Source organism: Amblyomma maculatum, chromosome 9 (genome assembly GCF_055883805.1).
Source record: "Amblyomma maculatum isolate TAMU_Amacu chromosome 9, ASM5588380v1, whole genome shotgun sequence".
Lineage (NCBI taxonomy): Eukaryota > Metazoa > Arthropoda > Arachnida > Ixodida > Ixodidae > Amblyomma > Amblyomma maculatum.
In genome coordinates this window covers 42,888,555-42,916,018 of record NC_139352.1, presented here as the reverse complement: position 1 = coordinate 42,916,018, position 27,464 = coordinate 42,888,555, and the positions used below count along the sequence as shown (strand labels likewise).

Genomic DNA, 27,464 nt, shown 5'->3' with positions numbered 1-27,464 from the left:
TTGTAGGCCGTCATTGCACCCGTCACCGCTTCGATGGTGGACGACAGCTGTTGCGGCACGTGTCTTTCTCTCCCTCTTCCTTTTCTTTCTGCTCTATTTCCTCTTCTGTCTGCACGAGCCAGCGGAGGTGGCTCAGCTACAGAGCCAGTAGCAGGCCCATGCATTTTCCTTTCCTTCTTCCTGCAGCCACAACAACAACAACCCTGATGGGGCTGGGTACAAGTTGGTCACCGCCGCTTGCGGCGGGGGCTAACCTGCCACCGAATTTTCATCTGTTGTAGGCCGGCACGTGTGTTTCTCTGCCTCTTGTTTTTCTTTCTTCTCTACTTCCTCTCTCCTTTCCGCACGAGGCAGCGGAGGTGGACATTCCCACACCCGCTCCTGTTGAGCCATATGCTCCCAGGAGAAAGATCAGAATTCTGTGCAAACTGTGACTCGAGAGGGACCCTCGAACACATCCTCTGGAACTGCCCCTTTTCTCCCGGGAGTGGTCTAAATCTGGCGCCGCTACTCTGGGAGACCATGCTGCGCTGCTCGGACCCTGGGCTCCAGCTCGCCGCCATTCAGCTGGCCTGGGACGCCGCCGGCCAACAACGTCTGCCGGCCTGCGTCTGAGGCGGGGAACCCGCCATCCATCCCAAGCGACGGAGGGCCGGAGCTTCATCCGCTTGAATAAATAAAACGTTCTGCTCTCTCTCTCTCAGCTACAGCGCCAGCAGTCCCTTTCATTTGGTTTTCCTTCTCCTCATGGCATCCTCGAGGCACTGCAGATGAAGTTATGTGATGTTAGGAAGATAGTGAGAGACCGGAAAGCGTAGCGTGACATGGTCCATAGGGTCACGAAGAGTCGGACACGACTGAACGACTGAACTGAACAGCCACAACAACGTTCGGTGAGAACACAAATAATTATGATTTATGACTCAACATTTGCTATGTATGCTTCATTCCCGACAGATATGCTTTTCAGTGTTTCTTCAACAACGAACCAGAACCGCAGACAGGCTCATTGCGATGTTTGTCCATTTTACAGAACGGACGTATTAAAATAGTAAATTCGCATGCTGAAACTCACTATGTGAATTGAATGGTGCATAAAAAAAACACAGCGATAATACCCGCCGCATCATCCCTGCCGGGATTCGAACCCGGGACCTTTGGATTAGAAGTCCAACGCGCTTTCCACTGCGCCACAGGGACCACACGGCTTCTTAGTTTAAGATTTCATTCGGCATTATAACAAAGCCGCCTACTTCGTCACATTTTAGGATTGCAAGGTCATTTGTCTTCATAAACATCGCCTGTCTACGATCATTCTATTCATGCTGTAAGTGAAAACCCGAGATCGACAAGCAGCGATGGCGATTATGTTCGCACATATAACCAGCAGCGTGCCTGGACTGAAGACAGAATAAAAAGGGACATTAGAGGAGAGATGTGCTGAATTAAATGTTTCTGGCGAACTAGTTGATACATAATACGTAATAAGAGCTGTGCGCTTAAAGGACGATTACAGGAAATTATAGCTTATACGACAGTAGCGCCACTCAACGTTTTGTCATGTTTTTTTTTTTTTTTTTTTAATAAGCCGAACAAACTTTTCGAGAAAAAAGCCAAGGAAGTTAAGAAACGTGTTTGCATGATAAAGTTCAGCCCTACGAAACGAAAACGTGCCGTTCTAAACCTGCATGCTGGGATAAACCTGGAAAGGTTGTCACGAACGCTAGAACAGAGTGCCTCCAATTATTTTCTGTAATAACGCAGAAATCTGCATGCCAGCTACGCACTACTGTGCCTGTGAGGGGTACGTAGCAAAAATAGCGAGTTGCATGTCTGTCCCAAACTCTATATTTTACCGTGGTCGTCATTTAAGCGCATAGCACTTATTGAGTATGGTTACGGTTAATGTCATGACGCAACGATCAAATTGCTAGGCATTGCAGCCATAAGAACACTTCTTGGGTGATGTCCTTTTAATTGGAAGGTAAACGGCATGAGAGAGCCACCGGTGCAAGACCGCAAATTGTGGAGAAGCGCATACACAACATTTGGATGCAGCTGTGTTCAACCCAAAGGTGGAGCACTGTTTGCGCCGGAGTGTAACATTCATATAACGTTGATAAGCTCTATGACGACCCTCGGCGTTTTACGCTCGCTGATATTATCTAAGCATGGTTGGGCGAGTGTGGGATCAAGATCATTTTCATAGAAGGGGCGCCGAAAATGATTCGGTATATTTACCTAGGTCAAACGCAACTCTTTTTCAAAACCTTAGGTTTTCGGAAACCAGACTGCCTTCCCTATGCTTTGAATGCCTGAAATGCACTGCAGGCTTGCGATCTTTGCTAAAACACTTAAGATGTGTTCGCTGACGCTGGCATTGTCGAAGAAGAGAGGTGTAGCGGCAGCATTGGTCAACAAAGATGACGCTCTTCACCAGATCTATTTACAACATAAGGTTGCATGATTGTGTCTGTCCACCTGCACAAACAAACATTCTTCCCTTTTATCAGTCATGCTAAATCAGGCTACCACTCAGCAAATTAGGGTAAACCGTAGGTTAAATCCTGATGTTTTTTTTTCTATTTTGTATTCACTTCTCTAAAGATTTCGGGCTTCGTAGTTATCAACACTACAAAACCTCCCCTAAATTTCCTTTGTCTTGGCTCGCTTCTTTTCTATGTTATAACAAAGCCCTCATTTTTCCTAGGAGTGCTTCGAATTGGTGGCCTTCACGGAATACGTCGCGTCAGGGTTATCACAAAGCTTTCATCCGAAATGTTCCTGTGCGTTTATATAAAGTTTCAGTGCGCATTTCACGCCCGCTGCTTCTCGGGGGACGACGTTGGCGAATGCTCACAACTCTGGGTTACACATACCCATATTCCTATAAATTATAAATATAAGACAGTAGAAGAGTGGATTAATGTCTCTTTAGCTCAATTTGTAGAGAATCGGAGGCCAAATATTGAACCATGTGAGTTAGCGTCCCACTGTCAGAATGTGATTGTTTACCTCGTGCTATCTTGCTCTTGTTTATCTTCTACTCTCTTCTACATTGTTCTACTACTTTGCTACTCTTCCACTACTCTCTTTGACGTGACGTCTTAGATTTATTGGGATTCAAATATCATTTGCAATGGAAAATGAAGGTCCATACTTTTTCAAAACAATCCCTTTAGAAGCAAATATTATGCGGGAGTGGAGCCAAGTAACCTTGGGGCTTGCAAAAACCGAGGCTCTATATGTGTCACCTATTGCCTTTCAGGTAAAGTGGTATCTTCGAACTTTGCGAGTATGTGTACGTTTGTGATAACGCGTTTCAGTCTAATTACAGAGGACCACGTGTGGTTGTGGTGAGTTAATTATAAGGTGACAATGAAGTACCCTATTTATTTTAATATTTTTCGTCTCTAACGGGGTTTCTTGTAGTGACGAGAATCCGAGAAAGAGCGAAAGTTTGCAACAGCGAACGTTCTAGGCTTTGGTGCCAACAACTCAATCTCACGTCTTGCGCTCGCGGTGCGGCTGCTCCTGAATCTCATCTTCCTCTTTAGAATTACTCCTGACGAAAAGACGAGCCATCCTGGTGGCTCAGGGCGATAACACACAGTGGTCATAGTAGGGCTTGAGGTGGCAGACATGGACAGTCTCTCGGTTGCGTCGGCGGAGACTAGCGGATGACTTCACGTATTTTATGGTATATAATGATATATAATTACCTGACATATAATGAGCCGCAAATTACAACCCTAGCTATGCAAGCCGCCAAACGCCAGACAAGCTGCGCATTAACGATGAGAAGCGAAATATCAGGTAAAGGCGTCGTCACTTTGCACAGCCTACAGCACAGTTTTCGGCTCTCACAGACACAGAAGCGCCAGTATCCACAAGGCCGAAGACAGTCACACCCTTCAGAACATCTTCAAGCACATTCGCAGGAAAAAGGCGAGGCCTTATATTGTTTGATGTACTCGCAGGTCTTGCCTCGGGAACGGCGCTACCTAGTTTTCCCGAGGCGCGCTGTTGTATCGACGCAGCGGGGAAACCGAGCGCCTCGATGATGGTTTGTTTGTCGGGTATAACGTCCCAAAGTGACTCAGGCTATGAGAGACGGTGTAGTGAAGGATTCCGGAAATTTCGACAACCTGGGGTTTTTAACTATCTTTGTGTGGGGTTATAAATATGACAAGCAGATATGTTGGTCCTAGGGTGGCATACCAGCTTGGAGAACGGCAGCGAGCAGGCGGTCTGTCGGAAGCGGAATCAAGGTCGGGGGAAGAAGAGAGTCGTGGCGCGTGTTCATCCGGCGCGTAGACGTAGGGTCGTGAGTAATCCGCAGGCGCCACGACGCGTGGACGATAGTAACGCATAATGTGTCCAGGGACACGCACTCGCAACAAATCGAGGGATTGTCCCGAATATGCTAAACGTTCGAACGAAGACGTGTCAGCCTAGGGAGAGTGAAAGCTGCAGGAGGCGGTGGATGGCGAAACGGGATATCCAAGTCGGTGTAAGGCTTGGCGACTGAGGACGTCGGCGTACGTGGCGGGTGGTGCGATGGGAGCGTGCCGAAGAACAGGTGGTAATACGTCTGCCACTAGATTCCGAATCACAGGCTGAAGGGTTTGGGCTAGGTTAGATGGAGTGTCCAGAACACTATGAAGAGGGACAGTTACTGTGCGACCTCCTCGGGCACAACGTTTCATAATCTGGGCAAGCAGCGAGCTGCTCGGCGGCGATACAGCCAGGCTGGAGAGTTAATCAGATTGCATTGATGATGGTTGGGCTGGTTTGCGCTGTTTTCGAAGCTGATCATATGTACGGCAGAGCGTGAAGATCTCTGCAATGATGTTGGGGTTGCGAGCGACAATTATCTGGAATTCGTCGGCCTCGATGCCGTTAAAATGTCCCTCGGGCGATTCGCTTCAAGCTTGGAAGCATCTACATGGGTGCACAGGATTACAACACCTTAGATATAGCTTGTGAATGATTAACCAAGCAGCTGGCTTCTAGATTGGAGGCGCTGCTCGGCGCGCAGCTTTAGGACAGCAGTGCGAAGACAAGGCCCGCTTGAAGGCAGACCATGTGGTAAAATGCTACGGTACCACAAACTTCTAACGTCTGTGAGGTAGAATACGATGTTGTGCAGCTTCATGGTCGTGTCCCATCGGTTGTGGCCACTTACCCGTTCGTAGGAGGTCAGCCAATCCTCAACATCGTGGTCGTCAGTCCCACTAAAAATGGTCGGGTCTCGCTGTCGGATCACGCCTGTTGAAAGCGGTAACTGTTACAGTGTACAGCGCAGGCATAAATCTTCCCGCCAAAACGTTTTGCTCTATTTTTATTACGCGGTGTTTCAATATCGCGTACTAACGAGGCAAAAATTTACGCACGCAGCACGGAGACCCTAATGTAACACATGTCTAAAGCAGCTCCTAAAAAGCAAATAAAACACCACACAAATATGCACCTAACGTGTAGTGGCTTCATTGTGTTTTTGTTCCCTCCCCTTTAGTGACAGTGACAGCCTCGAGAAACACTTGCTATGTTACAATCAGTTAAAATCTCAGATGGGAATGTGAAAACAGGAAAGCTGCTACTTATGATGCTGACTCCTGCATACTTCCGAGCCAGCATCATAAGTAGCAGTTTCCGTGTTTTCACGCTAGTTTTCTGTGGACACCTGAGGTGCCGTAGTGGAGGGCTACGGTGTAATTTCGACCACCTGGGGATCTTTACCGTGCCCTGACATCGCACAGCACACGGGCGCCTCTTCATTTCGCCTCCATCGAACGCTGTGGCCGAGGTCGGGTTCGAACCCGGTGTTTTCCCGCTGGAAAAGAAAATGCATTGGCCTGCTACTGGCTCTGTAGTTGAGCCACCTCCGCTGTCTCGTGCAGACAGAAGCAAAAATAGAGAAGAAAGAAAAGGAAGAGGGAGAGAAAGACGCGCGCCCCAACAACAGCCGTCGTTCATCACCAAAGCGGTGGCGGGTGCAATGACGGCCGACAACAGATAAACATTCGGTGGTAGGCTAGACCCCGCCACAAGCGGCGGTGACCTACCTGTCATAGCCCCATCTCGCTATGCTTACAGGTACCGCGCAGATATAATGTCCTACAATGATGAAGCCGTACGAATGTACCTGCGCTGCCTTGGGTCGCGTGGGTAACTAGGGATCTGTGGGTCATGAGGGGTTGGATTGAGATAATATCCTCCACTCTAAAGGATGAAAGCCAAGATTACAGCGCCAGAAAACTCGCTCATCTCTTATGAACACGTGACATGAACCATCCCGATGGGGTCAGACCATATCTCCACTAACGCCCAGCCAGGGTGGCGCAGTGGTTACGGCACTCGACTACTGTTCCCAAGGACGCGGCATCAAATCCCGGCCTTGGCGGCCGCTTTTCAATGGAGGCGAAAGCAAGGTGCCCGTGTGCTGTGCGACGTCTGTGGACGTTAAAGAACCCCAGGTGGTCGAAATTTCCGGACTCCTCCACTGCGGCGTCTCTCATAGCGTGAGTCGCTTTGGGATGTTAAACCCCACAGACCAACAAAACCAACCATGTCTCCACTTACCTAACACGTGCAACAATTTAACCCACCGGGGTGGTGCAGTGGTAAGACGCCCGACTACTGTGCCGGAGTTCCCGGGGTTCGAACACGACCATGGCGACTGCGTTTCGATGGAGGCCAAACGAAGAGGCGTCCCTGTGCTGTGCGATGTCAGTGCACGTTAAAGAACCCCAGGTAGTCTAAATTTCCAGAATCCCTCATTACGGCGTCTCTCATAGCCTGAGTAGCTTTGGGACATAAACCCCACAAACCAAACCAAACTTAAGCAATTGATTTTAATGCGAATGCCTTTAAGGCCTCATCGTTGCTGACAGATGGTTGTTAGCAGAGGTGTCATGCTTTCGACAGCGAGAGTTAAAAACAAATGAATAAACCATGTCTCCACCTGGAATCGAACCTTCATCCCTTGGATCCCCAATCGTGCGCTTTACCAACTGCACCACGCCCTTGGTCATGAAACGCTCTTTATAATTCCCCAGTCTACCATGACTTCACGACAGGTCATGAAGTCACGAGACGATCCATGTATATACGAAGCTGACCCCGCCGGTCGTTCGAACCAGGCGTTCGTGCGGCTTCTTTCACTTGCCGCTTCCTCGAACGGCGCACCACAGAGCAAACAGAAGCAGACCCAGATGTCTAAGAGGCTTTAATACAGCAGGCATTAGCGGCGTTTGAAATTGATTTATAGGATATAAAAGGCACAGTATCTGTCGTACTCCGCGGACACATGTACCGCGCCATAAAGGAAGGGCGGAAGGTGGGAGTGAAAGAAGAGAGAGTTAGAGGTGCTGCAGCGGAGGGCTACATTCCACAGCGCTATAATGGCTTTCGCCTCGTCGCACTTTAGTGGCCCAAAGTGCCCTGTAGAATTTTATTGCGAAAGCAATAGTACGACAGCCAAAGCGAGACACCGGGTGTCCGCAGCTACTCCGTGCAATGCATAGGGTTAACGTTCATTCAAATGTCATGGCAGGATGATTTTTATGAAGAGACCGTAGCTACGCCGTGAAGAGGCGTAGCTACGGTCATCTCTTACAAAAAGCAGCCTGCCATGACATTTGAATTCACGTTTCCTCTACACCACGGGCAGGAGCTGCCAACTCAGGTCGCTCCTTTCATATGGGAGGGTGATATCAGAATCAGCCTCCCTGAACCGTTTGCATTCTCGTTACCCCTACGGCATAAGCAGAGACGTCCATACGGCTTGGTTGAAGCGTGATTTTATATGTGGGTTCATAGCTATGCCCTCGCGACGTACAATTAATTGAAGGATCAGCTTAAGTGCCCCCATATTGTAACACCTGACATAGATAGGGAATGGTAGGGGAATAATGTAACAGACAAAAGAAGCTTCCGCCGTTGCTTTCGCTATTCACCTAAGGTTAACCAGATCTAAACCACAACCAATATTTTTCAGTCGCAACACCGCGAACCACAAATTCTCTTTAGGATAGAGCATTTACATTTTACCATGGCAGCTTGTCTCTCATGAAGTGTTGTAACTTCTTTAGATTAGTACCTTAAAATAGAGAAATACTGTTTGATATTTATTGTCGACAGTGCTATCATTATTGCAGGCGTGCTGATTCTCGATTGCAGGTACATATTTTAAAAATATTTGACACCATCCGCTTAACTTCCTCTCCACTTACCTTATGCAGTAACATGTGAATTACTTGGAATTGCGCACCTGTCGTGAATTTGCTTTTTTAATGATTTTTGTGACAATAACTATTCCACAGGTGACACCACGTGAAGAGAGCTAAGGCGGTGTGCTTTGGAGAAAATCAAGCGAAGGGCTGTTACAGCTATAAAGAGAGCTAAGGCGGTGTGCTTTGGAGAAAATCAAGCGAAGGGCTGTTACAGCTATATTTCTTCCCACGAGTTTTGTGCATGTTCGGTTAGAATGGACAGCTCATATCACTGTAAGCTAAAGCCTGCTTTACACACCCGCATCTTACTAAACCGCACAGTACAGTCCCTTCATTGGACTCTAGGTATAGAATCTGTACTCACACGAGTAGAATATGCGGCATCAGTGTTTATTCCATTAAAACTCCAGCCAGATTTATGGGCGGCATAAAAGAATATATATTTCAATACATGTTAATTATAATCGAGCAGCTGCTCTCGTGTGGTGTTAATATTACACAACACGATAGAGAATAAAGCTGAAATTTGCAGGTAATAACTGAAATCTTCCAGCCAACGCACATTTTCTAAATGGCACAAGAACGACAAACAATCCCTGAAGGAGCGTCGTAGTTTTGCAGAATTCGAATATCTGCGTTTTTCAAATACGTCATCCAGCCCTCTCGACAAAGGCGCCTTTCCCACATGTCGTATCTGGAAACACGTGCTTTCTTGCCCGAAGAGGAAGGGTCAATATCCACTGCACTTTTGTCTAGATTACAAGGCTTCCTTCGACGCAGTCCAGCGGGGTTATGCTTGCGGTCTACGGCCGCGGCTTTGGGTGTTGGGTCCGATGGAAAAATTTTGAAAAGTTCCTTAGGAAACAATGGTCGTTCGACCGTAAGATAATACCGCGAGCCGATGAACGACGGAAAGTCCGGGAAATGTCACGTGGTCATCACTTGTAGCCAGCACCAATAGGGAAAACGAGACCTCGTACGCTTCCGGTTTTCTCCTGTCGATCATCCTCGCATTTGTCGTGTTGCTGCACACCATTGCTGATAGGCGTGCTGTGGCCAGATGTCGCAGTAGTATACCGCGCCGTCCTAGCAACGATTTCCAGGTTAAACTCAGAGTAGCGTTGGTAGTCGCCAACTGCCACTCCGCCCGTGTCCGCCTCCCGAAGCATGAACGGTAGCGTGACTACTATGGCCAGGGCGAGTTTCACGACGATCATCGACAGCCGGACGAAAGACATTGGAGACCTGCAAAGAAACGAGGAACAGCAGGAAAACATGGTTTTCTCTTTGTATTTTGGAGCTGATAAAATACAGCTACGGTGAGTCCGAAATGTAGGTTTTAACAATGCCGATTCAAATAATCCTGGATCTGGCGCACAGCATGATTCGATCATTCCTTGGAACTACGCCGTGAACTGGGAGTTATCGCTGTGTGCAAACGTCATAAGACGGATAATGATGGAGGGCACCTAATATATAGCATACCCTGCGATCTCCCTCCGGCGTATCTTAACCCCTCCCTAATCAGCTTTCACATAGCGTAGATAGGTGTGCACGAACAACAAGAATAATGCATTACGTGCCTTTCTTATTCGTTGAAAACACATGCGTCCACAGTTTGGGATGCATGCTTTATTTCTTCACTTCTGTTCATAAAAGCACAAGAAGAGCAAGCAAAACGAAATAAAATACTTATATTCGTACTGTAATTGCCATCAGGACGTTCTAATATTTTACCTTTCAACTTCTCTGCTGCCAATTATTCATTTCAATCGTCAACCCTTACTATTATGCCCACCAGTGCGACATATAGGTACTGACATAAATTAAATAATTACATTTAGAGGCTGATCTTTGCCTTATCGAACATGCATTTTGTATCGTGTGAACTGGCTCCTTCTCCCAGGTAGCTCGAGATGTAATCAGTAAATTTTCCTTTTGTTTATCTGTCCTGTTCGGACAAATAGCCGTGGACAAGGAGCAACGTATGTTTTCGGGGAAATCCAAAATATTTCACGTGTGTCTAAAAACCACCCGACACCCGCTTAATCAACCTGATATTATTCGCAGTTTCACTAACCACTTCTGTAGCCTCGGCGTCTCAGGGGGCCGGCGCGTGGCCAAGAAGGTGTGCGAGCCACGCTCCTCCAGTTTTTTAGAGACTAGAGACGACAGACTGGTTGGGCGCTGGCTGCGCTTCCAGAACTGATGCCACTCGGCGTTCTTTTCCACGCAGTCCCCATTAGCTTCGTGTGGGAAGGCTGTCGTCGAAGACACGTCTTCCAGGGAGCCTTCGAAACCGGATACGGCGCACTTTGACGTTCCCGTGAGTGGCATCTTATCCGGGTCGAAGCGAATTAGCGGTGAGCGCTTGGCGGTCGTCGTCCTGCTTTTGGGCTGCGGACGGGGAGGAACAAGCCAAATAAATATGCTGCGTGATTCCCCCCCCTCCCCCCCCCCCAAAAAAAAATACGGTTCTTCAGTGTCTACATATCTGAAACCTCGACTACCTTATTAACGTGTCTGTTCGCGCCAGTTCACGTAAACATAAGGTCATAAGCGTTGAAATGTATCAAAGTACCCATCACTTGAAAACGTGAAGTAATTCAGAAATACGTTTACAGCGAACAGATATGTGTAATTGTGTCCACTTATAATCGAGCGTCTGTAGTCCAAGCTTTATCACAGTGACAGAGGCTTACGCCGTATGAAGTCCTCTGATATACTAGAGCCGGATAATTTGCCTATTTCCCTGTCGTAGATCGCAATTTTATGTTAAGGCTAGTCTATGCTCACGGCTTTTTTGCAGGCAATAGCCACCACCACGCAGGGATCTTTACCTGTTGTACTTATAGTATTACACCCTCAGAGATGTCGTCCTATCAAACAGTAAATAATAATCAGTTTGCAGGAACGGAAAGGCGCGGTATCTGTCGCACTGAATTTGTGGGCACCTGACTGCGCCATAAGGGAAGGGTGGAGGGTAGTATGGAAACTAAAACAAATAAGGGCGCCATAGGGGAAGGCTCCGGGGTAATATTTCAACGTTCATTGACACAAACGGGTACCGCTTATATTCGGCTCTAACGTTTAAATGAATTTACAATAATCAGACTTCTCCTCTAATCTCAGCTCATTCGACTCGTTATCCTAACGAAGTAAAGGGCAAACCGCATAGTAGCGCGCCGTCGGCGCAGCGTCAGCCCCTTGGCTACTGGCTTCATCGGAGGCACCATTCTGACACTATTGATTGATTTGTGGGGTTTAACGTCCCAAAGCAACTCAGGCTATGAGAGACGCAATAGTGGAAGACTCCGGAAATTTTGACCACCTGGGGTTCTTTAACGTGCACTGACATCGCACAGCACACGGGCGCCTTGCTTTTCGCCTTATCGAAATGCGGCCGCCGAGGCCGGGATTCGATCCCGCGTCCTTGGGAACAGTAGTCGAGCGCCGTGACCACTGCGCCACCCCGGCGGGGTATTCTGGCACTTTAGACGAGGCGACGCTGACAGACGCAGGTATCTTGTTGATCCAGATCTCAGTGTCGACACCGGAAATGCTTCATAAGCGGGGACCGATTATTTAAATCACGCATGGGCAGCGTTTTGAACAGGGCTGCAGTACTCCCCGCCACAGACGCAACTCGTTTCCGCGATGGCAACCTGTTTTGTACCGCCCATGCCTGCGTCGTCTTCGCTGAATAGGACGATTTCAGCTACGGACGGGGGATAACAGTTCCAACTTCCAGAATCCCTCCATGCTTTGGCATGCAGACGCTAGTTCGTACGCAGTCATGTTCGGTTGCCCTCTTCGGCGCGCCGAGCAATGACGCCCATAGACGAGAAGCTGACGCAGCGCCACAGTGCGGTCAAACCTTAACAAGTGCAGAATATATCGAACGCCGTACAGCAATAAAAATGGGTATTCAAATAGAAAAAAATCATTCCAATGTGTCGAAAGCGACTACCTCCGTTCATGTGTTAGTATAACCGCACTTGCTTTCAATGTTAACTTTCTATGTTCAACTAGTACTCCGCGCAATCAAGTTCGCACTGATGATGCCACACGAGAGCGTCACTGCCTATTGACGAGCTCAAAAAGCTAGTAACCTAGAAATTATTGCGTATATTGGTAGTAGAGAAGGTGCATGGTCCGTGTGTATGTTTTCGATCAAGTTCGGCTTCACAACCTGGATAGGGTGGACTCGAACGCACCCTACTACACTAATCACGTCTCTATTCTGGCATTGTCGAAGTATACAGTTTTAAAATAGTCTGTGCGATCAATTTTATTTTTTTGCCTTTGACTACCATATTTAGATGGCTAGATGACACAGGCCAACGAAAATCACAAAAATGATTGTTAGAAGCTAGCACTGCATTTACCAGTGCTATAATGGCGCCAGTGATGTCTTCACTGGTGACACCACATTTGTGTAAATATTTTAGGGAAATTGAACACGCATCTACGAATCTGAGGCAGTTTTCCCAAAGTGATCCTTAGCGGAGAGGAATATGCGTGATATTACAATGCGAAAGCTTACATTCCGTATTTCAGCGTTCAAGCGAGCAGCTCCTAGACGCGGAGGAGATCACGCTGTACGAACCCTCGAATAAATCAAAGGACGTAACCGCATACATCTTGCGCACGGGCTCTGAACTCACCTCTCATAGAAACGCCGCACGAACATGTGTGAGAGTTTAATAAGAGGGACCGCTTTGTGGCTGTCCAAATGACTGTCTTCAACTGCAGGCAAACGTAACGCCACCTCTGGTTGATGAGTCACTACGAACTGACATGTTAAATGAACGAGTATACATCGATAATAGAACTGGCCTCAAAGTAACACCGGATGTCATGTGAGTCGCAAAATATGATGAAAAGAAATTTTCTCACCATTTTAAAACCTTTCTTCGCCCAGTCGTCAGGTCAGTGCAAGACACACCATCACCTAAAGCCAACGATGCCTTACACCGGCGCACGTACTCTTCTTCCTCTCTTTAAAGTGATTCCTTTGCGTGTGCACAGCAGATGTGCTTCAAGGTATATGTAAACCATACTTTCAAAACATGGTGGCTCATGAGCACTCCAGCGCCCCCTAAAGACTGGGGGTCAATTAAATATACTGACATCGAATGAAGTCAGGGCTACGTATAATTGTGGCGCGAATTATAAAGTGTAATTTTTCTGGATGTGCCCCATCGTAATTTCGAAGCCACCCTTTTGAAGGGCACCTTTCAGCGTTCGCCACCGTGCGCCAATCTATTGGACTCGACTCCTCCCGTTTAAGTGCCTTTGGCACTAAAGCCAGCAACTAGAAGGCGGCACAGGCAGGGAGTAAACTAGCACCTCTTCCAAAGGGGCCGACGCAGCCAACATATTAAGATATGACCTGCAAAGCGCTGACATATCTGCACAATTTGCACAAGAGCGCCGAACAAGTTCAGCTCGAAAATATTCGTGCTTTTTTATAACAAGCCCTCAAATACAGTGAAAAATAATACCAACCAAGTGTACAACAAGCCCGGCAGTGACCGTCATATCCAATGTGCACATGTGAAAAAGAATACACATGCATACGGGAGCTCAGTTAAATTCCTACGAGAAACAGAGTCATCGCTGTGGCACGGTGCGTTAGGCCGCATGACGCGAGGTCTGGTTTATAGGCATCAAGCGATTTAATAGAAACGCAACAAGACATGACGCTGGCCGCACGTAGTGTGAGAAAACAACTGATTTACAAAACTGGGAAGCAATTACTGAGAAGCAACTTGCATTCAAGCCGAAAACTTCACAACCGGCACATTTTTGATAGTCTTCGTAGCAGACTCGGGAGCACAATCGATGACATCGTGATGGAAGCGATAAACTGATTGATTGATTTATAGCAAGGGAAAGGCGTGGTAACTGTCTCACTTGTTTTCTGTGGACACCTAAACCGCGCCGTAAGGGAAGGAAGGAGGGTGGGAGTGAAAGTGGAAACAGAGAGAAAGAGGAGCCGTAGTTGAGGGTTACGGAGCAATTTAGACCACCTGGGGATCTTTAACGTGCGCTGAGATCGCACAGCACACGGATGCCTCTTTGTTTCGCCTCCATCGAAACACAGCCGCCGAGGTCGGGATCGAACCCGGGTACTCCGGCACAGTAGTCGGGCGTCTTGCCACTGCACCACCCCGACAGGGCAAGTCTGCCTATTGCCCATTCGTGACTGCGCTTTTTGTAAAGCCAAGAAGATGCTCATGGCTTTTCTCCATGTTAAGGTCACCAATACACAGCGGCTATAAGCAGTTTTCTTGGTAGTATTGCACCATTCAAAATATCGTCGTACGAACATGTAAATAAAAACACAATATAGAGATATTTTTCATCCCCATAGCTCAAACGGCCCATTACGTCAAGGACGCAAGAGTTGCTGATATTTTCGGAGACCGCATGATAACAATTGCTTACAGTGTAGATGACAACATGCGAATGGGTTGCAGATGACTTACAACATTCATGAGTTCTTAAAAGCGCATATGGTTCCGTTGCTTTCCGTGAATAACTACTATTACGCGCAACCACGTTCGCAAAGTAAATGCACAGATGATGTCATGCATGACTGTCATTGTCTCCGAACAATCTTGATAATGGCATTAGCGAATACATGATTTCGCTTATCTGTAGTAGATAGGAAGTGCATGATCCGGGTAAATGTCTCCAATTAAATTAGGCTTAAAACGTTGGACAGGTCGCACTTGAATACAGACCGGCCTAAAGGCAGCCCTGTTCTGATATTGTCAGAGTAAGCATTTTGAATCTTTTGCCATTGAATAAGCCACTTGGATCAGAAGATGAAAGCAGCCAAGCAAAACCACCAAAATGATTCTTCGGAAGTTAGCACTCCAATATTCTGTGTCATAATGCCTTTAGCGATCTGTCCGCATGTGACACCACATTTCTGTCGATATATCAAGGAGCTTCAAGCGCATCTACGAGGCTGAAGCGGCGTTCCCAAACTGAGCAGAGCGGGCATTAATATGCCTAATATCACTGACAGCTGACTTTCCGCACATCCACAATTTAAGCAGGCAGCACCCAGTCTCGATGGGCAGCACTCGCAGTGTGCCAACCCTTGATTAAAACAGAGGATGTGGCAACAACCATGTTGAACAGGGGCTCTTAACCCACTTGAAATGAAAACGCTGCTACATTATGTGTTGGAGATTAGTGACAGGAGCCCGTTTGTAGCTGGCTAAAAGACTATTCACCCTGCTGACAACCTTAACGCTACGACAGGTCGACAGAGTGTCATACTACGAGCTTAAATGTTAGCAGAACTATTTAACATCGACATATAGCAAGCTACACAGAACACTGGATGTCGTGTGAGTCACAAAATATGATAGAAAATACTTCTCATCAACTAAGATTCATGTTCCCCTAGTGTTCAGATCTCCACACAGCACAGTTTAAGCTAATCTGAACGATGTGCTGCACTGGCGCAAATACCCATCTACACGAGTGATATGTGCAGTCATGTCAAGTGGGTCCGGCGGACCAATGGCACATCATGTGGGACTGTGCCAGGTTCCCGACCGAAGCTGCGTCCAAGACATACCCGCCCGAACTTCAAAGGGCAGGACATTCAATGATGGGCCGTCCAGCAGGCCCGGGGTGCGCTCGAAAGCACAAGCCTCACGGCTCACCACTAACGGGCCAAAATGAGGTAATGCAGAATAGGGCATAATCCCGGGTCGGCGCTTGGCCAGCCTCACGACGCATTAAACAGTGGTTTGCCGGCATTTAAATAGTTATACATACATACATACATACATACATACATACATACATACATACATACATACATACATACATACATACATACATACATACATACATACATACATACATACATACATACATACATACATACATACATACATACATACATACACACACACACACACACACACACACATACATACATACATACATACATACATACATACATACATACATACATACATACATACATACATACATACATACATACATACATACATACATACGTACATACGTACATACATACATACATACATACATACATACATACATACATACATACATACATACGTACATACGTACATACATACATACATACATACATACATACATACATACATACATACATACATACATACATACATACATACATACATACATACATACATACATACATACATACATACATACATACATACATACATACATACGTCAGTTCAGTTCAGTCGTGTCCGACTCTTCATGACCCTATGGACCATGTCACGCCACGCTTTCCGGTCTCTCACTATCTTCCTAACATCACATAACTTGATCTGCAGTGCCTCGAGGATGCCATCTAACCATCGCGTTCGCTGCCTACCCCTTCTCCGGTGACCCTCAACCTTCCCAACAACAATTCTTTCTCCAGCGACTAATCTCTTCTCATCAGATGACCAAAGCAGCTGAGCTTTAACTTTAGAATTTGACCCTCCAATGAGCAGTCCGGGTTTATGGTCGACAATATCGACTGATTTGATCTTCTGGCAGTCCAAGGAACTCTCAAGCGTCTCCGCCAGCACCACAATTCAAGCGCGTCAATTCTTCGGTGGTCAGCCTTCTTCACAGTCCAACTCTCGCATCCATACATATCATATTCTTACCACCGCCACCTCTCTCGACCGAACGGTTAATCTAACGTGGATCTCAGGGAATGCCTCGATCCCCGGTAATGAGCGCGTTCATGCGCTGGCTCGAGAACTCTCTACCCGAGCCCCGGATGATCAGGCACCCAACTCCGCGCAGGAGGCCGCATCGGTCCTTTCTACATACCACCAAATCACCACATTCTACAAACACAAGCGCATGACACTGCCACCACCCCACAGCACCTTGCCAACCTTATCCAGTGCTACATGGCCATAATTCCAGACGGATTGTTTCATTTCCCCCTACCGTCTCTCATGCCTTCACCCTGGCTTGCCCCCTCACTGCGACACCTGTGGCGAGCCCAAATCCTCACTTTTCCACTACCTGTGGGAATGTCCTTCCCCCCAGGCAGTGCCCCTATCCCCCATCCCACCTTTTCTTCCTGGGAGGCTGCTTTGCGGACAGCTCAACTCGCCCGTCACAAATGGCTGGTAGATCGTGCTCTATGTGAAGTAAAAGCCTGTGGACTCCTGGGCTAGTAGGGGACCACCCTTGATGACTTTTTTTGTTAATAAATAAAGTTGTTTCCATCCATCCATCCACAACTGGAAAGACCATAGCACGAGTTATACGGATCTTGGTTGGCAGACTAATGTATCTGCTCTTTACTAGGTGGTCAAGGCTAGCCATTTCTCTCTTTGTCAGAAGCAGGCGTCTCCTAATTTCACGGCTGCAGTCTCCTTCCGGGGTAATCTTGGAGCCCAAGAAGAGAAAATCTGTCACAGCTTGCACTTCTTGTCCCTTGATGCTCCAGGACTTGATAGGACAAGAGGCCATGATCTTTGTCTTTTTAATGTTCAGTTTAAGCCCAAACTTCTCACTCTCTTCCTGTACGCGCATCAGAAGTCTCGAGTTCCACCTCACTTTCTGCCATTAAAGTGGTATCATCCGCATATCTAAGGTTGTTGATACGTTTTCCAGCAATCTTCACTCCAGCTGAAGACTCGTCCAGACCGGCCTTCCTGATGAAGCACTCAGCATATAATTTAAATAGGCAGGAGGAGGAATCAACATTTATTAAGCCCGAAATAATTCGGTGGTGCATGCTTGCACCAGACGGGGTGGTTCCCTAGTTGCGGGACCCATATGCAGCCTTGTCTCACTCCTTTCTCAATCGGAAACCAATCAGTAAGACCATCCCCAGTTCTGACTGTGGCCTCTTGCCCTTCATTCAGGTTCCTGAGGATACATACATACATACATACATACATACATACATACATACATACATACATACATACATACATACATACATACATACATACATACATACATACATACATACATACATACATACATACATACATACATACATACATACATACATACATACATACATACATACATACATACATACATACATACATACATACATACATACATACATACATACATACATACATACATACATACACCCCGCCGGGGTGGCGCAGTGGTTACGGCGCTCGACTACTGTTCCCAAGGATGCGGGATCGAATCCCGGCCTCGGCGGCCGCTTTTCGATGGAGGCGAAAAGCAAAAGCGCCCGTGTGCTGTGCGATGTCAGTGCACGTTAAAGAACCCCAGGTGGTCGAAATTTCCGGAGTCCTCCACTACGGCGTCTCTCATAGCCTGAGTTGCTTTGGGACGTTAAACCCCACAAACCAACCAACCAACATACATACATACATACATACATACATACATACATACATACATACATACATACATACATACATACATACATACATACATACATACATACATACATACATACATACATACATACATACATACATACATACATACATACATACTCAGCTTCTTCACCTTTGGTGATCACTTGCGGGCGCACAGCACATGTGGTAGGGCGTAAGGGTGAAGATGACGAATGTAAAAAACGCGGTGGGGAATGGGGCGCTCAAATCTCACACTAAGAGTACACGCGAACATCCCAATAACACTGCGTTTTTATTCCACGAATAGTTTTATGACATTTTGTTTAATATGAAATGTGGATTTAATAGTTGACTGGAACGTCTAGCGCTGGCAGTAATTCGGGGACAGCAGGATCGGAATACCAGCCGCAGGGCACAGCTTCAGCGAGAGAGGGATGGGTGCCCGAGACCAGCGATGGTGATGGCGATGCCGCAGCGTTGTTTCTTCTTCGTCTTCTTTACATTTCCCCCGCGTGAAGAAGTAGCCATCCTGGCGACTCACGGAGAAGAGACAACCAGAGGGTTGTAATAAGGCTTGAGGCCGCTAACATTGACAACCTCACGGCCGCGGCGGCGATGGTCGGAATAAAGGGTGACTGGCTAGATGATGTAGTTAACAGGGGATGTGCGTTCCAAGACGCGGTAAGGTCCGTGGTATTTCGTTTCTAGTTTGCTGGTGGCAGGAACGCATAGCGAAACGAAGCTGTCGGCCAGGAACGTCAGAGCAGGGGTATCGCTATCATGCTGATCTTTGCGATAGCCTTGAGTGTCGGAGGTAAACGTGCGAGCTAGCTGACGGCATTCCTCAGCCTTCTGTACAATATCGGACAAAGCACTGTACTCAGAGGCATCTGGATGGTATGGCAAAATTGTGTCCAGAGTACAAGATGGTTCACGGCCGTATAAGAGAAAGAAGGGCGAAAAACCAGTTGTTGCTTGGGTGACAGTGTTGTACGCGAATGTTACGAATGGCAGTACCTGGTCCCAGTTGGAGCTCCCAGATTCAGATGTAACATACATTGCGAGCATGTCCCCAAGCGTACGGTTTAAACGCTCCGTGAGGCCGTTGGTTTGCGGGTGGTACGCGGTTGTAGCCCGATGTATCGATTTGCAAGACGACATGAGCTCTTGGACTACCTCGGAAAGAAAGACACGACCTCTATCACTGAGTAGCTCGCGAGGGGCGCCGTGTCGAAGAATGAAGCGGTGCAGAAGAAAATGGGCTACGTCTCGGGCTGTCGCCGCGGGAAGTGCAGCAGTCTCCGCATAACGGGTCAGCTGGTCGACGGCGGCGATGACCCATCGATTACCGGCGGTACTACATGGTAGCGGACCATAGAGGTAGATTCCCACGCGATCAAACGGGCGAGCTGGACACGGTAAAGGCTCGAGAGGACCAGGGGGGTGGCGAGAAATCTTGCGTTGTTGACAGGCGGTACAAGAGCGAATGTAACGACGTACGAAATTGTACATTTCCCGCCATAATACCTCTGACGAATTCGATCATAGGTTTTCAGGACGCCGACGTGAGCACTTTGCGGTTCAGTGTGATGGTGGGCACAAACCTCGGAGCGGAGGTGGCGCGGAATGACAAGAAGCCATTTTCTGCCATCTGAGTTGTAGTTATTTCGGTAGAGGAGGCCGTCCCGAATGGTAAAATGGGAGACCTGTTGGCGGAGTGCCCGAGGATGAATAGCCGCGGGAGTAGTGCCAAGGACATCTAGCAGGTTATAAACCCAAGGATGTTGTCGTTGCTCGAAAGGCATATCCTCAATGGTGAGTGCTGACAAGGAGGCTTGAGGAGGGGATGATGAGTTAGGTGAACGCACCGGTGACCGAGAAAGAGCATCGGCGTCAGAGTGCTTGCGGCCAGAGCGGTACACTACATGGATGTCGCATTCCTGAAGCCTGAGAGCCCAGCGCCCGAGACGGCCAGACGGATCCTTGAGAGACGTGAGCCAGCAGAGAGCGTGATGATCTGTAACTATACCTCGAAGGAGTGGCCATATAAGTAAGGGCGGAACTTCGTTATAGCCCACACGATTGCTAAGCACTCCTTTTCGGTGACGGAATAGCTGGACTCGGAGTTGGACTCGGATGGGCGCCGGAGACCAGCGATGGTGATGGTGATGCCGCAGCGTTGTTTCGTCTTCTTTACAAATAATAATAATAATAACAATTGGTTCGAGGAAGAGAAAGGCGCAGTATCTGTCCCACTTGTTCTGTGGACATCTGAACCGCGTCGAACTAGGAGGGAGGAAGGTGGGAATGAAAGCATAAAAAGGAAAGAGTTGCTGTAGTGAAGTTACCTGCTGATCTTTAACGTGCATTGAAATCGCACAGCACGTGGATGCCTCTCTGTTTCGCCTCCACCTAAACGGAGCCGCAGGCGGTGCACTCTTCATCTGGTTCGACATAAAGTTCCAGTTAGTAAGTGGAACGTTTTTAAAAAAAGTTCCGTTTATATATATGGGGCAGTGTTCCAGATAAAGCTGGACTGTATATGCGGAACAACGTTCTTGTTAAATTTTAAGGGTTTTATGTGGAGCATGAATGTAACTGGAAAACCGTTCCACGTATTCTGGACATTGTTTCTACCTATATGCTGGCTTCTCTCCTCGACACTCATGCCTGACAGGGGTGCCGAATTTGCTTGGTGGTTGAGCCATTCAATGGCTTCACTTCTTGAAGTCGCTGCCCGGCAGGAGTGTCCAACTTGGTTGATTTTCTCGATCGCTGCTCGACAGCACTGCCTAACAGGAGAGCGAAACGTGCTTGGCAGCTGAGTGAAATCACACTGCAGTTTTTGGTGTGCTGAGGGCAATGATACTGATTCAGTATCAGGCAGCAATTAACTGCATTACTAGAGCTCTTGTACATGTGAGACAAACGTTTCCACCATCGACATTACTTTTAAACTGAGAGATATACAGTGTTTAGTGTTTTCGTGACACCACATATGCTCAGAATTGTCTTATGTTAACTGCTGCTGAAGTACTTGCAATCACAAGAAACTAACGTGCATGGAGTTTTGTGAATAGCAGAATGAAATAATTAGAATTATGTTGATTAGGTAGAACGATCAGCAGAAGACAGTGCACAGTATAAAAATTGAATAATGCTTCAAAGTAAGCCTCCGTTTGCAAGCCAACGTTTATACATGACTTCTCTTCAGCTGGGCAGGACTATCGCGAGAAGGGTTCATGTCCGTTTTGCCTCAAAAAGAAGAAATATAATCAAGGGCAGACGAGCAGAGCAAAGAATGAAAGATTGCTTTCCTAAGGATGGTTTTTTAGTGCTGAGAACCCATCGTTCAATAACCTGGAAAATAAAATAAGGAAGCAACAGCTGGAGACAAGAGTGCAAGGCTAAGCTGCACTGTTGATGTACAAGCGCCCATAGAAGCCTACAGAACAACAAAATTAGAATAAAAATTAAACTGACGCAAATCTATACGCATACAGCAAGAACCAGAATGGGGTTTTGATCGCTTCCTTGTGTGACCTTTACAATCCACCCCTCAACGCCGGGCAGAGCCTTTAAATAGAAGAAATAAATTTCGCTTTCCACTGTTTTAGACATTAGGAAAATATTTTACATTTCCTTGCTGCTATGTTGCCTTTTTATTTTCTTTTTCAGGTAATCAGACTTGCAATCCCGCGTAAGGTAAATTGTAGTTTTTGGAAACAAGTTTTTGAGAACGTCTGAGACCAAAGCATGCAACTATTATGAACCACAACTGTTATGCACAAATGATGCCCTTTATTAAAGGATATGCGGACACTAATATTGTGTCATATCACTACTAATGCTTGCATGTGAATTATAACAAATATGAGTAAACAGTTGAACGAATGCAATGATAAATATTCATGATCTCCGCGAATTGCAAGGATGAAGAGGTGACATCAGGAATAAGCCTTGAAATGGGATTAGCACAGTAATGTGTGCATATTTTTATTCCCTAAAATATTTTTATCGTTAGATTACATTGTTTTTTCCTAAGCGATAAAGCGATATTTACGGTGTGTTTCCTGATTTCAAAGAAATGAGATGCAATATCACTGAAAAGGCACAAGGCAAGCTTGGATAGTGGCTTAACCGTAAGGGGAAGAAATAACATGGAAGTAATAACTGAAAGAATAACATGAGGAAATATGAAAATTAAGGAAACAATGGGGAAAATATGTAGTGGCTGGCTTGCTGGTTCATGATACAGACGTGTACAGTGCAATAGTGGCAGGGACAGAAACGGGGGTGCAAAACAGAAATGGGGACGCATACACATGCGTCCCCATTTATTGTTTCTGTCACTAATGTGCTGTGTATGTCTGAACCAGTAGGTGACATGAATTTTTAAAGTACCTATTCTTGAAGTAATTTGAGTAAGAATACAAAGGTCTGTGTGACACAAGGTATGCAACAAGCATCAGTTGAATGTTTGAGCATTTCCAAAGATTTCTCATCACATGCGATCATGGTCATTAAAGTTTGCCACATTGCAGAGCAAAAATCGCTCTTGCACAATAATCTGTAAACCAAGTTGTTTATGTTAACAGAAAAAGCGGACTCCAAGAACTGCTCACTTAGGTTTGCTCTTGGTGCCCATTTTATGGCTCATAAAGCAATCAGTACCTTAGCCACAGCATATCAAAAGTTTGTACACCTTGAATAAATAAAACATTTTACTTGGCAACATAACTGTGTGACTAGCTTTCACGATAATACCTCAGTGGCACTTGAACGCTTCGTAATCGGCACATACTTGGCACCTAGATTAGTTCTAGCTTCTCCAAAACAGATATCAGCTTTAAAGTCATGAGATATATCTCAACTGACTGACATTCACAGAGTACGTAATCCCAAAGGTTGGCCAAAAGAACTGGGTTATGTCAGAGCGAGGATGAAGTACGTCGTCAAACATAAGAACAAAGCTTGTCAAATACTAGTTCCCGCTGTTAAGCGAAAAGTATGTTTCCCACACATGACTTAGTTCTTCCTCTGTCACAGAAATACACGATCCAGGTGAAGCTCCATCCGAGTATGGTTCTTTCAACGAATAAAAATAGAAAGGTTTCTTTACTCGGTTATAATGATAGAAATAAGATCGTCACTTCCTAGCATTATTTGCAACAACTAAGTGCTGTTCTATATATTATACAAGTCAGTATATTTGTATATACTGTCTCTAGTACATGAAACATATATTGATTTCATATTTATGCATTGCACTTCTATACAGAACCTTTCTTGCTCCTAGTGAATTTAAGCAACAAGAATCAAATATTAGCGGCAGAAGATTGGTATTTATGCATTGCATTCTCTAGTAAGGCTCTGTGCCAGCCACTTGGAAGGGTACACAATGCAAAGTAATACTCGAGAAATTTTCCTTTGTATGCAACGATTTGTGTGTATTGCATTTCAAACCTTCATTAGCCTTATTGAATTTAATACCTCTGTGATGAGATGGAACGCAGATTTTCTGGGGAAAAGGTAGCTGTTAGAAAGAAGTCTTCAAACTGTAGCTTTTGATTCCCTTCGATGAGCTTGGCTTCCAGTATGTCCACAGTAGTCTCAAAACGACGTTTTGGCTCAAAAGTAAGCTGACGTCGAACGATAATTATGGACAGCAATGTACCAACTTTTGAATCCTTGGTTCTCTACTAGAAATATTTATTCATCACTCTCAGCAGAACATACACCTCCCTGCTATTACCTATTGTCCATGCTAAAAACAAGTCTCCATTTAGCAAACAAAGTTTGATAACTTTGTACCTTTCTTTTTGTACTTCATACATTTTGTTTCTTGTTATTTATTAATTTTTGTACATCGATACTAAGCATTAGGAATTCCATTACCTTTCCATTTTCTGCAATTTGCCATTATAAGCAATGTTTCGAATTTGAATAATTAAAATGGTTATTTCATCGATTACACACTAAATTTTCTTCATTAGCATAATGAAGCGTTGCCTTTTCATTGTAAGCATAATGAATTACTTGCAGTGCACGTTAAAGATCCCCAGGTGGTCGAAATTATTCCGTAGCCCTCCACTACGACTCCCCTTTCTCTCTTTACATTCACTCCCACCTTCCTCCTTTCCCTTACGGCGCGGTTCAGGTGTCCACATAGCAAGTGTGACAGATACTGCGCCTTTCCCTTCCTGTGAACCAATTATTATTATATTATTATTATTGATTCCTCTTCTTTAAAGGTTTCATTTCTTCAGCTATAACAATAAATTGATCAATTAATCACACTAAATTTTTGTGTTTAGCATCATTAAGTATTGGCTTCGCATTATGAACATTCTGACAACTTCACAGCTTTGAATACCTCTTTTTCAATTATTTTATTAATAAATAAGTACAAATATTCATGATTACCATCACCAATCATCGCCTTTTCATTTTGGGTGGTGGTGGTGGTGGTGAAAACTTTTATTGTCCGGAAGAGGCGACACCGGAGCTCCGGCACCGCTCGCAGGCGTCCAGGGAGCCCGATGTCATCCCAAGAGGCAGGGGCTAGTAGACAAAGCGGTTCGCCGCTTCGGTTGCCAGACGGACAATGTTGGCCTGTGTCGCCGGGTCTTCGCTATGAAGCGCGGTCTCCCATGCTTCTGCGTCCTTGAATAAACTGTAGCCCGGGGAGTGGCTGCACTCCTAGAGGATATGTTTTAACGTTCCTATATCGTTAGAGAATTTGCAGAATTGGTCCTCCGGATTTCCAGTTTGCGTGAGGTATCTCCATCTGGGAGACATGTGGTTCTTGGCTTGCAGGCGGCGCCAGGTGACTGCCTCTGTGGATGTGAGGGACCTATCTGGGGGTGGATATTTCCGCCGTCCTAACTTGTAGTGCTCAATGACTTCGTTGTAGGTTGCGAGCGTCTCGACCGTAAAGTTAGGTTGAGCATTTCGACACAATTGAACAGCCCCTTTCAGTTTGATAACTTTTTAATTTCCTTAATTATTCCATTATAATGATTTCATTAAATCGACATTGCATATCACACAACAATGAAGCATTACTCAATACAACGAAAAATTACTACGATACATGTTTTTTTCGACGCAGCCCCCGGGTACTCCCGACAAGCGTTGCCGACAACTACAACGCCGATGGCTTTTCGGCCGAACAAGTTGTATAAGCTGTCGCTCAAAAATTACTTACCTCGCCTGGTAAAGTTCCATGCGCCACAGGCGAGTGTCCTCACAAAATACATCATTCCAAGGGCAATGTTGCATTGGTCAACAGTTCCACGCAGCGTTTGAAGCCACATGCATGTGTGTCATTCAGTGCAGCGACCTCTTCGTTGCCCACTTATATCTCCTCCCTAACTTGGCCAATACATTCTTTGAAGAATGATGTCAGAATGACGGACTGTATCGAGATATAAAACAGCTGTAAAAATGTACATAACCCCAACCACATGCACGCAAGTAATACCCCTTATCGACTAATATCAGGAGTTGCCAAGGAAATGACGCTTTGTACTTGAGTGGTGTATAAGTGACCAATTCAAAAATAGACTAAGATACCAACGGGGTACAACTTTAATCCTAAAGACCCAATAGTAAATTATTCAGAGTAAAATGAGCACAACAGCATAAGTTGTATGCTTGCACAATCGGTAATCTTTTTCTCTTCTATGGATTAACCCAGCAGCGCGACACACGCTATGAAGGATGCCTCTGGGGGGCATCTCGGTAAATTTGTACCATGAGGGGTTCTTTAACTGACTTCGCGCAGCACATGGCAGACACGATTTTCTCCTCCATCGAAAAGGAGCCGCCGCGATCAGGATAGAAGCTGCGCACTTGCATCCGGCAGCCTTTAGTTCATTGCTTACAGCACAGACTGCGCTTTCTCTAAGGCTGCTTTTGCGAAACGTTCGTAACAACGAGCAAAAATCAAAGGCCGACTTGCATCCCACAGCATATCATGAATGTGTGCGAGAAGTCTTGGTTTGCGCGAGTTAGGGAAACGATACTATCTGTTTGTGACGAGCCATCGCGATTTCAAACAAAGCACAACGTTTTCAAACAGTCAGCACTTACCTAGCACTAGGCTTGCTGCAGGGTGTTGTGGAGGCACAAACCTTGCGTGTTCTCCATTCGCTTCTGACATCCATTATCCGTTGCCTTCTGGACCATAGGAACTAGGTGTCGAAGTCGCAATAGTCCATTTTAACGGAGCTTTGAAATCAGTGAGCTTTCGTCTGATTTAGGTGCGACAAGAATGGAAGAGTCCTGAGGATCACAACAAAACGAAGTCGCGTGGTTGATAAGACGCCCTGATTCGTGTTGATCGGGAACGTCCCCATGGCTTATCGTGATTAAGCGCTTCGCGCCGCTTTCCTCATCACGCGCGGGTCGCCCTCCTGCTGATGCGTATTATACTGCGTGTGAACTGTCGAGTCATAGAGTGGTCGAGTTTCGTTCGCTATCTTGCAATCTTCGGCGAAGTTCGGCCTGGGCGTCGGGAAACAAAGCACACGGTCATGTCTACCTGATAGTGGCAGGTATGGTGAATATTTAGTGTGCTTAGTGAGATTGAACTTTATGTGGCAAGCGTCGTGACGATCTTTTTCGAAGGCGAGGATTACTCACGTACGATAGGTAAGGTGACTGGCACGCATGTGCTTGTGATTCGCACGGTTGCAAAAACTTGTTATCAAGCGTCCGTTCGCGCAGCGTGCTGAGCAGGAACTTGTGGAATGGAGAAATTCCATGTTCTCGCCGGCGTTTTGCGCCAAATATTTTATTTGGTTTTGCTTATGAGTGTTAGCAATAAAGC

The 27,464-nt window shown here is 46.2% G+C and overlaps 1 protein-coding gene and 1 non-coding gene across 2 annotated transcripts; both read right to left on the bottom strand.

Annotated features, from left to right (window-relative positions):
- Positions 1-1,127: 1,127 nt before the first annotated feature.
- Positions 1,128-1,200, bottom strand: TRNAR-UCU (transfer RNA arginine (anticodon UCU)). The gene has a single exon. It is a non-coding gene; the product is annotated as a tRNA-Arg (tRNA).
- A 7,255-nt stretch (positions 1,201-8,455) lies between these two features.
- Positions 8,456-26,987, bottom strand: LOC146178939 (uncharacterized). The gene is made up of 3 exons (XM_084579817.1): positions 26,726-26,987; positions 10,318-10,634; positions 8,456-9,482 (listed from the first exon to the last, which is right to left on the bottom strand). The coding sequence occupies exons 2-3, from the start codon at positions 10,572-10,574 to the stop codon at positions 9,176-9,178; spliced, it is 564 nt and encodes a 187-aa protein (XP_084435943.1). The 5' UTR covers positions 10,575-10,634; positions 26,726-26,987; the 3' UTR covers positions 8,456-9,175.
- Between the last annotated feature and the right edge of the window lie 477 nt (positions 26,988-27,464).

Coding starts and splice junctions, on each gene's coding strand:
- LOC146178939 (XM_084579817.1), bottom strand. CDS start 10,574: ATGCCACTCACGGGAACGTCAAAGTGCGCCGTATCCGGTTTCGAAGGC. Junction 9,483..10,317: donor ACGCCGAGGCTACAGAAGTG/GTTAGTGAAACT, acceptor GTTTCTTTGCAG/GTCTCCAATGTCTTTCGTCC.